Source organism: Ammospiza caudacuta, chromosome 3 (assembly GCF_027887145.1).
Source record: "Ammospiza caudacuta isolate bAmmCau1 chromosome 3, bAmmCau1.pri, whole genome shotgun sequence".
Lineage (NCBI taxonomy): Eukaryota > Metazoa > Chordata > Aves > Passeriformes > Passerellidae > Ammospiza > Ammospiza caudacuta.
Genome location: NC_080595.1, coordinates 91,351,454 through 91,366,153, shown reverse-complemented (window position 1 = coordinate 91,366,153; position 14,700 = coordinate 91,351,454). Strand labels below are relative to the sequence as shown.

The 14,700-nt window shown below is 44.4% G+C and overlaps 1 protein-coding gene across 2 annotated transcripts in view; it reads right to left on the bottom strand.

Annotated features, from left to right (window-relative positions):
- Nucleotides 1-11,735, bottom strand: part of LRRC1 (leucine rich repeat containing 1) — a 69,114-nt gene extending 57,379 nt beyond the window's left edge. The window contains exon 1 of one of the 2 annotated variants that reach the window (XM_058801545.1): nucleotides 11,525-11,735. In XM_058801545.1, the coding sequence (XP_058657528.1) occupies nucleotides 11,525-11,683 (159 nt within the window). In that variant the 5' untranslated portion in view covers nucleotides 11,684-11,735. The remainder of the gene's footprint in view (nucleotides 1-11,524) is intronic. The other variant, XM_058801546.1, reaches the window with a different exon arrangement.
- Nucleotides 11,736-14,700: the final 2,965 nt, after the last annotated feature.

Below are 14,700 nucleotides of genomic sequence, written 5' to 3'. Positions count from 1 at the left end.
ACAGGTAGCATAACTAAAGGTGCACTGTGTTAAGCAAAACATTTCCATAAAAAGACTACTGCTAGCTATTGTGACCACAACTAGCAGCAAAGATAATTAAAAATTCTCTTTAGGTAGACTCCACTGCCTAATTCTCACAATGGGCTAGCATAAGCAGTAGACATTAGAATGAGATGTAAAGGAGAAAGGAAATTGCAAATTAACTTGCTTCATGGTTACACACACACCAGATAAGATGAGGGTTTGGTGGTTTTTTGCTTCAGGATTTTTTTTTTTGCAAGCACTTGAGCTGTTGCTGACAAGATTAAGAATTTGTAAGCATTTGCTCTTATGTCAGATTTCCTTCAGATGCCAATATGGATTTTCCACATGCACATGCTGCCTCAGCTTTTAAGGCTTCTTCAGGCAATCACATTATTATATTAAAATGAATTAAGTAAGCTCTAAGACAGAGTATGTTATTAGGTTCTGTTTCATAAGTATGTCTGTATTTATTTGACCCATTTTCCAAACTTACAAATGACCAACTAAAGGCTATCTATGCTTTAGAATTAAGAAGTGGTACATAGCAATTTAAACACAATTTAACTCCTAAATGCATTCTTGTTTTAAATCTTACTTCAGGCTCCATTTTCTTCTCCTACACTATAAACAAAAATCAATGGGGACACCATTTCATTTGTTTACTTCCAGTCACCAGCTATGTGTCCTCCTTCGGTCCTCAGATAAGGGAAATTACAGCAAATCCTTCCCCACACTTTTTATAGTGCTTCAGAAAGATCTTTTTCTGAGGTCTTTCTTCAAGCAAACACAAGTAGAAGAGGCAATTTTGGTAAGCAAAGCAGTGAATAAGAGACAAGGCATCAAATCCATGAAATAACCTTGCAACACAGCTGCTGCCCAACAGGGCCCCTACCCTTTGCTTTTGGGAGTTACCTGGGAGTTACCATTTTGTCTGCACTGTTGCTTGGCTTCAGCGGCAGCAGAGGAAGCCTGTAAGAATATCATGCTATTTAGTGCAATACAATAGAAGCCCAACCCACTTTAGGTGAACACACTGCTTGGTGCTCAGGACACCATGAGGAAAACAAGGATTAAATCCCGTAGTGAAGTGAATCCAAGCATTGAAGTTCCTCAGAATGGGTTTAGTAACCAGGCTCTGGCACAAGCATACACACACATTCCCCATCTCCCTGAAGGGCAAAGGCAAAGAGGGAAGGGTGAGCTCTTCCTCATTCCTCTCCACTCCACTTCTGTCCAAGGCATCAACAGAAAGGCCTCTGACAGACTATCATATCAATGGGGGTCACTCAGTGCTGAGTATTCCAAGGAGAGAGGACACTCAGTGCCCTACGCTCTGGTGGGATTTCAAGTATCACTTCTACTCCAGTGGCCATCCCAGTCTGGAGCTCCCAGCAAGCTGTAATGCGCCCTGCACTCCACTCCAGCCTCACGACATCACCCTCAGTCGAAATCCACAACTAACCTGTGAGCAAAAAACTCTTTCTAGGATGCAATTCTGTACATCATTGTCTTAAAATCCAACCCAGAGACTTCTGCCAGTAGCACGGGGGGGAGTGCAGAGGAAAACCAGCAAGAGCACGGAAAACAGACACCTTTCCTGTAGAAGCACATCCAAACTAGCTGCACAATAAAATGCTGAGGAAGCTGAATCCTACTCTGGATTCATGAAGTGTGGAAAGAGACTCCAGTAAAGCCTAGCATGGTCATTCTCAGTTTGGCATCTCCCACAAAGCCTGCTAGCAACATCAGGACTCCTCAAGTCACTCTGTCTCCTTTCGCCTGTGAGCAAGGACAGCTGGCAAAGGCAACAGGGTTTCACAAATATGGATCCCATGTGATCCTTTGGGCACAACCACTTTAATTTTCAAATAAAATACTCCCTTAGATACAGAAACAACTTCTGAGGGCAGGGATGAACTCACAGTGCAGCACAGCAGGGTCATCATGCAATTGATGACTGCACCAAAGCAGCAGCTGATGGACTTGCTCTGGAGCCGTGAGGAGATGCAGCAGCAGCTGGGGATAGACAGCAGCATAGACAGCAGCACACAGACCTCTGCCTGCCTGGCAAATGGACAACCACTCCATGCAGCTGAGTTCTCTAATTCTGTCTTCACATGTGCCATAAGCAAAGACAGAACTGTTATATATACTTGGCATGATGAAAGATTGTTTCACACATCCAACCATGTATGCAGAATATATTCAAGCTATCCTTTGGTCTTGCAACATTCTACTAGCAACTTTGTGATCATGAATATTAGTGAAAAACATCATGGAGGTGGACATTGAAGCAGGAATCCATACAAAACATTAATAAAACTACTAGATTTCACAATAAGAGAAAAATATTATTAAAACAGCACAGTTCATGGGCACATATCCTAAACAGAACCAGATGCTGCAACTGCTGCCTCTCCCTCCAATGGGTACTTGAAAAGAAAGCCCAAGAGAAAGATCAGCCAGGCTGTGGCGGAGGGCCTACAGAAGACAGAGCAAAAATTGCACCAATGCCTCACTGAAGCTGGTATTCAGCATCGACCTGCTACACTTCTGACTCCCTATTTACAAAGCATATGCCATTTTCTGAACCACTGACAAGGATAGGCCACTTGCAGGTCCTACTCTCAGTTGTTAGCATTCCTTTTAAAAGAAGACAAATGAGGAACTGTCCACTCTCAAAAACCAATACACTGCAGCACTGAATCAAAATGCTGCCCTACCAAGCAATGCACTGACCAGGTTGTCTCCCACTGTTCCTGGCAGACAAGGATTTACTTTCTCTTTTATATCAATTAAGCAGAAGCAACAAAGGTTAAAGGGCACTCCATGCTAGAGGTGTTTGTTAAAGCACAGTGGTGAGAGGGACTACCTCTGCCTTTAAGAGAGGCCAGAAAACATCTACAACAATGAAACACAGATTCATTGCAGTTAAATGCATGTGCCATTTGGAGGGAAAAAAAAAAAAAAACAACCAAAGCCCACATTAATCTCTCTAATGAATTTCTAGCATGCATTTTTCCAGTATACAAGACTGTTGGCAGGAGGTAATGTCTTTATTTTTGACCAACTGATATAATTACAAAAATAACTCTACGTATAATCATAAAATTTATTTTAGAGGTACAGATGTATAATCTCTGCCCACAAACCTTGTCTCACCTACGTACATCACAAAGAGAAGGGAATGCTACCAGTTTACTACAACAGTACACACCTTACAAAAAAAAAAGTTAAAGGTATTGAAACACAACTACTTAATTATTTTCAACTCAGGACAAAAATCAGTAGAGCTGAGCTGTTACTCCAAAAAACTGTCATTAGAAAATATTTCAAACCAAGCACAGTTCAAAAAACTTCTGAACAATTGCAGGGACACTACCAGGGAAGACAATGACTTTCCTTTGTTTAGAAAACAGACTAAGTTCTTCCATCAGACTGTGGTCTTTCATTTGATGTCAAAAGGTAAAGTATTTATCAAGTGTGAAGCAATACAACAGAAAAATCTGGAAAGTGAGAGGAGAAAACCTAGACATACTTAACTGGTAATAAACTTCTTTGTAGCCTTCAACACAGAGCTCTATGTTTAGAGGTATGTTAATATAAGGATCCAATGTTGCTTCTCTACAAACTATTATGGATTTTAATAATTCAAGCATGTACTGCATGATAGATAGTACTAATTGACAATAATCACAACAGGTTACAAAAGGTAACAGTCTCAAGATACCAGTGCTCTTAGCAAGTATTTTAACATTTGTCACACTGAAAAAAAATCTCAGACTTTCAATAAAACTACTTTTACTATGTGTACAGTCTGCTTCAGCTTCACCCAGTGGCACAGTTCTCTCTCTGACACTAACTGTAAATACACAGTTGTTCAAATCATACAGTGGTATTTCTTTAAGGATTTACAGCGAGATGTGCAAAAACACCATGAAATTATCAATGTAGAAAGTAAAACAATTAAACATTTGAGGGTGAATAAACCTGGAAAACCACAATTCCATCTGTATCATTAAAACCACCCAAGTTAAAGATGGGCAAAATCTTTGATATGCCCTCTACAGAATCATAAAACAGGTGAAGTTGGAAGGGGCTCTAGAAATCACCTAGTACACCCCTACTCAAAGCATGGGCCACCTAGAGAAGGTCACCTAGGACCATGTTCAGTCAGGCTTACAGCATCCTCACGAACAGAGACTGTACAACCTCTCTGGACAATCCATGCCAGTGTTTGACCACCCTCATAGTAAAAAAGTATTTTCATATTTCAGACAGTCCCTGTGTTTCAGCCCTTGCCCACTGCCTCTTGTAAGGTCACGGGGCACCCAAGCAAGGTTTCATGCTGATTGACATGTATTTATATAAAACCATGAGCCTTTCTCTTCTCAAGGCTTAACTATTCTGGCTCCTTTAGCCTTCTCTCCTGAGAGATGCTCCAAGCCCTTAACAGTCTTTGTGGTCCCTACAGTGTATGTCCAATATGTCCATGTTTCTTCTTTTGGGACACCCAGCACTAGACAAAGCACTCCAGGTCTGTTTCCCCAATGTTAGCCAGAGGACAAGGATCATCTGCTGGCAATGCTTTGTGTTGCACAGCCCAGGATATTGTTGGTTCTCTCTGTCATGAAGGAGCATTGCTGGCTGACAGACAACTTGTCCACCAGGTTACCCATGGCCTTACCCATGACCAGCTGTTTTCCAGATGGTCAGCCCTCAGCCTGTACTGGAGAACTGGTTTATTTCTCTCCAGGTGCAGGTGTATTTCTCTTTACTGAACTTCATGAGATTCCTCTCTGCCCATTTCTCCAGCCTCTCCCCGTCCTGCTGAATGGTAGCATTAGCATAAACATAATTTTTACCAACCTCTTCCAAAGAGAATCCTAAACATACCAAAGGTTGTTTTCTCAAGATGCTGCTTATTGTTCTGTTCCTTCCTCTCAGAACCCAGAACTCCACCATCTCATGGTCACTACAGCCAAGGTGACCAAGGTCAGTACAGCTACTACAACCCTGATCTTCACATCTCAACCTGCCTTTTCTTCTTTTTAAGTATGAGGTCTAACAGATCACCTCTGTCCATTAAATCCTTGAGCAGCTGTGTTAGGAAGTCATCAAAGCATTTCAGAAACTCCTGGATTGTTTATGTCCTGATATGTTGTCCTTCCAGCTGTTATGTTGTTCAAGACCCATGTGAGGGCCTGAGCCTGTAAAAATGAGACTTCTTCCAGTTATGTGAAGAAGGCATCCTCTACTACTTCATCCTGATCAGCAGACACCCAAAACAATGTCATCCACTAATCCCAACCTGCTCTCAGCTGGACCATCATCCACCCCAAAGAAAAACTCCACAAATCCCTGCTACTCTCTCATCCAAAGAGCAACTCTCCCCATCCTTGCTTTCCTGGCCTGTCCTGCAAGAGCCTGTGTTTATCCACTGCAGCACTCCAGCCACGTGAGACATCCCACCACATCTCTCCAAACTCAAGGAGATCTGTGCATTCAATAAAAGGAGATAAAGTTCCTACATATGTACAACTTAAGCAGCTATAAACACAAATTTAAAGAGAGGTACAGTACGATAATCATGTCTTCCACGGATTACTGGCCACTGACCAAACAAGTGTCTTTCAGGCTTATGGTTGCATAATGATAGAAACAATGGTAGAACAGTGAAACTCAGTTCAGAACAGGTTTTTTCCTGAGACAAGGTATGGTATGGGAAGAACAGTGGGACTGTTTCTTAAGGAGCTTTCACAAGATTTTAGTAAGATAACAGCACCCTGGATTTCAACAGCACATGTAACAGAGATACCAACAGTGCTGAATGTCAAGCAGAGCAGACCAGCAGCATCACTAACAAAGAAACTGGGGCACAGGACAAGGCCAGGGTTTAAACAGATCTCTTGGGAAAAGGGTCTCACATCTATCTAGTAACTCTACAGAGAAGCTTTAATATATAACACCAAGAAGAAAAATTACAGATGACAGATATAATTTGTAAGCTCAGAGATGCAAAATGATTCAGTAATGCACTACATTAGGTTTACAAACACTACATAAAAATCATTCCCCAAAGGAAAAAAAAACTTCCTCAGACTCTTAGGCTAAACTAAGTGCATAGAAAAAATTTTGAAATTTTTTCTGCCACTGGAGTTTTTCCATAAACAACATCTGCTAGAAATATCATGGGAAAGTGGTCTTTATTCTTTGAGTTAAAGAACTGAGCAGCAGCAAGACAAAACAGCAGCAAAACAAGTGTTATAAGCTATTTCCACCACACCAATGTAAAGAATGCTGTGATTTAATACAAAGGCCAAAATATAATACTGCATTCAAGGGTTCCTAAGATTATTTTTTTTCTATTACTGGAGAAAGAAATATGCAGCAATTCAGTTTTGTACTGCAAATCTGAATTACAGAGAAATTAAGCTGACAGGATGTATTTGCCCTTAAATTCTAATGTACTGGAATAGAAAACATCATTTCATCAACTACAGACTGATCTATAGAATTGAAAGCATTTTACTTTTATCTGATGCTTTTCATTAGAAAAGCTATTGAAACACATCATGCAGAATGTGTTATTTTCTTCTATCAAAGCAATTTGCCAGAAAGCCTACTCTTCAGTGAAGAACAGTTTTTGACGTGCAGCAAATGATATACTGAATATTACAGCCTGAGTTGAAAAATTCATCAAGTTTTCACTCCCAAGGAAAACAAAAATGCTATGGGTTTAGAAAAGAAAACCACACAAACTACATTTTTAAATCGCTCTACGCACACTGGCAACCACCTTTTTTTTTTCCAATAAAATCAGATACACAAAATAATCAACAGAAGGCACATGGGATCCAAGACAGGAGAAGGAATTATTTAAGCAAGTTAAGAGCTACACTTTACCACCAACTCTATACACAGCCCATCCTTTTCAGACCAAAGGGTGCAGCTCTTTAATTTGTCTTGTAAAACAGAAGTGGCGAGAAGCATGCTGACAGCTAGAAATTGCTGTTCTCTGGGAAAACAGCCACATCTGCTGAGAAAGGCTTCAGAGAGACTTCATTATTGTGGAAAACCACCAGCAGCTTAATAGCATACAGCTTGCTCCTCCAGCACATCCCACCAGGCTGGCTTATCCTGCAAGAAGGGTAAGAGCAGAGGAGGGAACCTGGGAGGCAGCAGGAAGGAAGGCGAAAGAGCAGAGTACAAAGGAAAGAGACGTTTGCAAGGCCAGTCGAGAACCCAGCACAGAAGGGATGGAAGAGGAAGCAAAGCATCAGCAACAGACAGTAGACAGAGCTCTTTGGGTGGAAGAAATAAGAAAGATCCTGGAACATGAAGGATGGGGGAGGATGGGAAAGTATGAACATTCAGGGAGACGAGTCTGAGACACCAGTGGTAAAGACAGAAAAAGGTCACTGACAATGTAAGAACAAGTTCTGCACCATGCAGCTGGGGAATGGAGCAAAGAAGGGACCCCAGGATCCAGCAGAGCAGCTAAGGAAACCTTGACAAACTGACATGGAAACCAAATGTTCAGCAATAAAATTATATAAAAAAACTTTATGTTACTCTACAAACAAAAATTATTACCCTGTATTCTTAAAATGCTGACAGATACAACTTGATTTTAAAAAAGTGTTTGTAGGGAAAAGGGGGTCAGAGAAACAGTTCTTTTTCTGGGCCACATATGAATACACAAGGAAGCAAACATGGGAAAGAGTAGAAATAACAGAGGCACCTCTCTCTGATCCTCAGACATTTTTTTTCAGGTATTTTCCAGACGAACCCTTCCTACCCTCTCCCCTTAGGAAAAGGTGAAGAATTCTACCATGCATTTTGGTCAGCTTACAGAACAGAAATAAAACTAGCAAAGTAACTCTCTCAACATGATTCAAGTGTATTCCTTGTTTCTCTTGAGGATATTTCACATGACTCTCATAACACACAATTCAGCAATAGTGCTGAGTCCTGCTAGTCATTTTCCTTCAAGATGCTACAGCAATTCTCTAAGTAGTCTTCCATATTTTGATAGGATTCTGATGTGTGTTTCTTCTGTTGGGTTTTTTCATTAACACCCTAACATATGCCACGTTCTACTAGCTTATTCTAGAATAAGAGAGGTTTTAAGTTTGCTAGGAAAGCCTACAAATTAAACAAAGCCTAAGACTACTTCTGTGTCTGAAAATGGAGATTTTAGGATGTATTAGACTATATTCTTTTACTGGTGTATTGGATCAAACCAACCAAAGGACACCTTTTATAGCTACTTGATAGACATGGGGGCAGAGAGAAGTGGGGGGAGGGGGGAAGCGTGTGCATCCAACACAAATTGCCTCATCAGCTTGAGAGAAATGCAGCGGATCCACATATTTCATCATGCCACTTGCTGATATTTATCTCCCTCAGAAAGCTTTACATTTGAAGGGATGAAAAAAAAATACAAGTGGATGTAGAGTGAATGTCTAGAAATAAAGACATCATCACTGTCAGTCTTGTAGCCATCGCAAAGTTGGTAAAAGAACTCACCAGTATCTACTCGATTTCCCAGAAGCTTTACAAGACCTCCTGCCTGCTGTAGAAGATCTTTGAGACCACAGCTGCCCACACTGGGAAGTGAGTCTGAGCTGCCTGTGTGCACAATGAAGAGCTGAGCAGCAGAGCTGGGGTCTCCTCCTCCGTCCGTGGCAACTTCTGCTGCAAGTGACAGAGTTTACAGGGAGATTCTTCTTCACTCTGCCAAGGTGAGGCTTTACAGCAGCAATTTCCTAAGGGGCATCACAACCATCTCAGCAGCACAAACACCTTATCAGTGTTGAAGGATTATATTATGGCATCAGCACAGCCCACAGGTGATTCACCAGGAATTGGCACAGATCACTGTGAACTTCAGGACTTCATCAAGCACTGAAAAACACCTAACTAACCAGCCACTGAGAGTTACATAATTCTCCTGACTTGTTTAGGCCTCAACCTAGCCAAAATCTAGCTTGATTTTGTATTACTGCCTTTATGTACATAGAGAAGAAACTTAATGGAGGTAAGGTCAAACTAATATAATGAATTACACTAAATTAAGGATGTAACAACCACTTTTATCTATGCTGACCCAACAGTTTGTTAATTACACACTCTGATGATTTCCCTCACGTTTTCTCTACCAGAGGTATGGTCTACTCCAGCTTTTTGCACTGATTACCAATTCTCAATCTGTACTTGGCATTGACACTACCATTTAAATATAACAGCAATTAGCAATGTATGCTGTAGCTACCTTCCACTGAGAGATCTTCCATGATTCTCCTCAACCAGATTCCTAGAGGAGAACTTTCAGAACTGGTAGAAAAGTTGAACAGGGCTCTTCCCATCAGTTTTACCCTCAATACATTAGTTTCACATTCAGGACTGCAGCTCTGTTTTTGTACCTCAGAATTCTGCAGAGTCAACACTTAGATGAGGTGATGGTGCTATTATTCTATTTATCAGAAATCATTAATAAGGAACTGACAAGGAAAGTTCATAGGTTTGCGCAGGAAGCCCCAATAAAAATGCCTCCCTGCATTGCTGTCAAGGCACAAAGTACTTAGGACAGATACAAGTATGTTTCTGTGGTTGTATTTCTTCAGATTCCTCCTAGTCCAGCTAAAAACCCACAAACATATTCCTACAGTATTTTTAGGCACTCCTGTAACATGATCCATGCACATTAAAAAAAAAAAAAAAAAAGAAAAAAAAGAAAAAAGAACCTTCTTTCTAACTTCAACTTCTGCTTGATTCCACCACAATGCCAAGGAGCCTAGGCCGATTTTTGGAGTTTTTTAACCCCCTCAGCTATTTCTTATAGGTATGGGATGTAATGCATAGTCACATGCAACTAATGGGGAAAAAATGGTCTTTTTAAGCATCACAGGGCAAATAAAGGCAATTTCATATATTATGGTTCAAATAGCTGCACTCTATTTACAGAAATTAATACCATATAACACCATGAACAGACATTGTCCTTTACATTTGTACACAGCAACCAGTCAGTGGCGAATTTATTACTTTTCTTTAAAATCGAAGAGCCATGGGTGTCAATGGGATTTTAGTCACACACACATTAAATAACCCTGTAACATGATGTGTACCAGCCTGAAAGCCAACACTAATAAGAAAGATCTTGTACAAAGGGACTCCTGAGTTTGGTCCGTGCACAAAGCCAGTAAAAACTGCTGGAAGTAAAAATAGCACCCACACACAGGCTATGCAAACCAGTTTGCTCTACTTCAGAAGGATAAAGAGTTCAGTCACAACAAGATGCAAACTTGTGCCTAGGTTTTTCAAAAGAAAAAGCCAAATTTAACACATCAGTCCAACTGACTATTTTAACTACTGTCTGAAGGAAAACCTGGCCACCACGACTACTGTTACTATGTAGAGTTGAAAAAAGAAAGTGTATGTGAGTGCGCTAAATTTCAAAAAGGAAAAAGTAAGACTGTTTAAGTCTGGGTATGAACAGAGCAACTTTGGTTCAGGTACAAACAAAGGTGCTTTTGAAAAATTTTCTGGCTAGTGAGTTCAGTTTCTTGGATTCCAAGTTGGTAAGTAAGAGTCCACATAGCTTTAAGATGTAGCTTCCAGGTAACACTTCCCGTGTCAAACTCTACCAACCACAACTCACAAAGGTTTCTGAGTTGTCCAAAGTTTAAGGAACAAACACGGGGGGGAAAAGCCCGGGGGTCCTCAAGTGAGAAGTGGAGCATGCCTCCCACCCCCTCCGCATCTGCGGAGCCGCAGTGCCTCGCTGGAACCACTCTCATGGAGTCCCTCCGGCAAAACCTGCAAGTGCCACCGGGAGAGGCACACTGGTAGGTACCCACTTCAAGGTCTCAAAATCGTGTTGAATTTAAAGCGAATTCCTCTTTCACAATAATACCAAAAAATACAGTATGCATAAAACTCTGAGTACAAGCTTCAAGTGAGAAGTAAAACACTAACAACTGCGCGGGACTTAGACCGAGACACAGAAAAGGCTTATTCGTCTCTTGTGTTTTGCACAACGAAGTTTCCAGGAGTAGAAAGCAGAAACGGGAACGCGGTTATCTGCTAGAGGGTTTTGGTTTTCCCATGTACGGAGCAGATAGTATCTACCGAAAGGGGAAAAAAGGGGAGGGCAGAATACCCTCCAAGGTCTCGTAATTCCGATGACGTGAATGTTAATCACAATATACACTCATGTCCTGCGACTCCGGCACCAACCCCCCTGCCCTCCAACAGGACCTGTCCTGCCGCAAGACGCGGATCTCCAGGTTTTGCTCCTGAAAGCTCATTTCCCATCAAACTCCGGGGAAACGCTAACCTGAAACTCCGGCTCTTCCTTTAACTCCGAGGGCTGCCAGCACAGACCCACGGCCCCAGGAGCCCCTCACGCCGCCTCGGGGCGGGCGCTGGACCGGGAGCTCGGCGGGCACCTGCCGGGGCAGCTCACCCGGTCCCCGCTCCCACCCCCGCTCACCTTGGGCAGCTCGCGGAGCTGGTTGGCGTCCAGCAGGAGCTCCTCCAGGCTGCGGCTGTAGCGGTAGATCTCCTCGGGCACGGCGGCCAGCGAACAGTGCCGCTTGTCGATGGACTCCACATGGCGGTTGCACCGCCACAGGGGGATGCAGTGGAACATCGCCCCGCCGCCGGGGGCCGCGGGGCGGGCGCCGCCGCTCACCGCCGCCCCCTCCTCGCCGCCAGCCGCGGGAGCTGCTGCCCGCTCCGCCGCCGCGCAGCGCGGGTCCCGGCGAGCCAGCGGCCGCAAGCCGCATCCAGCGCGCCGCCGCCACCGGCGAGAAGCAGCCCCGGGCGAGCGCGGCGGCCCCGGGAGAACAATGGGCGGGAGCCGGAGCGGGGCGGAACCGGGGGCGTCCCCCTAGAGCCTCTCGGCGGGCCGCTGCCCGCTCCGCAGGGGCATCGCGGGGCGCCGAGCGCAGCGCTGCCGGCCGCCGCCGCGCATTCCCGCGCCTGACCCGGAACACGGGCGGCCGCTCCCCCTCCTCTCCTCCCCCGTCCCGGCTGACATCAGCGGGGCCGGGCCCTGCCGCCCTGCCCTGCCCCGCCCCGGGCCCGGACCCGGCCCGCCGCTCGCACACCCCCCCGCTCCCGCCCCGGCGCCGCCTCGCCCCGGGCAGCCGGGGGCGGGCGGCCGCACAACTTTCTGCCAAGGGAAAGAAAAGCGGCGCCGGCACGGAGCTTCCCCCGGCTGGAAGCGTAGCGTGCCGCCCGGCAGCGGGGCTCGCACCGCGCCCCTCCGCCCCGGGGACTGGCGGGGCGCGGCTCCCCCGCAGCGGCCGGGCCCGCAGCCGCCCCGGGCGGGCTCGGCCAGCGCCCCGCGAGGCGGGCGGCGGCCGCAATCCCCGGGAGTGCCGGGGAGCGGTTCGGGACGCTCATTTTACCCACTCTGGGACATGCCGATCCCTACCTGAAGCGCCCGGGAACACCGAGCGGGAGCGTGCGCAGACCACGCTCACAGTTTCTTTTCAATTGTTAGAACTCTGTCTAGAATGTAACACAATAAAATGCATGGAACGCACTCGAGGTACCTGGCCGTGAGTAATGTTTTCCCCCTCAAACTGCATTGGTCTAACATTAAAAAAAAAAAAATTAAAAAAAAAGAAATATATACTATACTCAAGGCTTTCTGAAATATGAGGGTTTAAAATCCACTTTCAAAAGGGCAATCGTTAGGTCACAAGGGTTAACAAAGACAAATACTCCCGCAGTTCTCTGCCCGCGTCCGCCGGCTCTGGGTCCGGCAGTCCCACTCCCCAGCCCTGCGAGTGGGGCGATGTGCTCCTGTGCTCTGATGGCAAAACAGTCTTAAAGGATCTCGTTTTTCTGGTTGCATAATAGCAATTTTGTAATCTACACAGCAACACAAAATACTTTTGAAAAGAGGGAGTTAACATCAGCGCTGTTCTTGAAATATTGCTAATTTCTTGCATAATTATAATTGGGTGCAGATATAGGAATAGGGGAGAGGGAGTTTATTGTAATTGTCTCTGTTCTTCAATCCCTGCATGGTACCAACAATACTTAATCTTACAAAGTTGCAATGTATTTATTGTTGGGTTCTTCTTAAATCAGCTGATAAATTCTGCAAGCTGCACTTGTTAAATTTCTGTGGGAATTGGAGTGATCTGCCTATTTTTTGGTTTTAAAAACAACATCTTAGGTACTTACATACTGTTATTCTTTGCAGACCTACAAAACAAGAAACTTTAAAAATGTTAACTTTTTCTTATAAATATCCTTTAAAAATAGCTGTCAGAACCAATTGTTTCTTCCTTCCATCAATATATTCAGTAATTACAAAAGAGCATTCATAAATGTGTTCACATGTGCTCAGAAACAGGGCAGGCACACACCAGCACTCCTGAACCTTCCCAGCCCCGCAGCAGGAGATTAGATCAGTTCAACAGGAGAAATCAAACCATTGTTGTGCTCTGGCAGAGATTGGCAAAGACAGGGATGCAGGAAGCTGCCCAGCAGATTTCAGAGGTGGACATGAGGACCATCTTTGTCACAATTAGTGGGTCCCAGCCAGGCACTTCAGATGCACTTCTTGCAGCTGCTGGTGAGACTGGTCCTCCCTGATTCCAGGCAGAGGAGCTAGGTTAGGAAAATCAATCTTCTCATGGCAGATCCAACCCAAGATTTGACACAGAAGGTATTGAACCAGATGCAGGGAATGTGGAGGCTCAGCAGAGATCAACTGAACAAATATCAAGGCAGATATAAGGCTCAAACTGTTCACAAGCCTCTGTGACCAAAAGCAGATTTGCTGCCAAGATTGCTTTGCCTAAATTCAGTGACCTCAATGCCTCTGTTTCTAGGGAACTCTCTGAAGAAGTGAGACTACAGAGGAGCCATGCAGCAGGGCACATGAACAAGGGAGGGCTACTGCTGACTACTCCCAGTTTACCTAGGACATGCAGTACTACAAAGGACTACATAATGGGAATGGGATAAATCAAAGCATTTGAAACTGGAGAACAATGTGACTTGCTTAATTGCTGAACAGAAGGATGGCTCTAAAAAACAGACTGGTCAGTGGCACCTCAGGACCTTGTGTCCATCTTCTGCTTGTCTGGAAGCATCCACATTGTCCAGAACCAGCTGAATCTGACAACAGGCAAGATCTCTAGCAGTGGCCTCAGTGGAAAGGTTCTCTCACCATCTTACACTGCTCTCTGTCCCACCATCCTCTGTGCCATTTGGGAGAAATGCCCAGCATGCCCTCCAGACAAAGAGCACTTCAGATCCCAGCACTACACTGATTGTCTCAGATGCTTGTAAACAGCTTAAACCTTTCTTCCATGACATGGACACAAAATCTGACATGAGATGTCACTTCTGCAGATGCTGTCATGTGTCTCATGACTAGGCCTCACTGTGACAAGTCTAGGCAGTAACAGGAGGGTGACTGACAATCGGGTGAGTCTGTGTACTTTAATGAAGAATGAGTCAAAATTTGCACGCTTCTCATGAGTCTCAGGGAGTCCAGGGGGGACAGAGTGATTGCAAGAAAGCTTAATACTTATTTATGAGATCTGCCTTCACCAGCCGACTCTCAATACAAGGATAAAGATCTTTCTTTTCTCTACGTTGGACAGCTAGTGTCGCAGAATTTTGATAAAATCCTTGGAA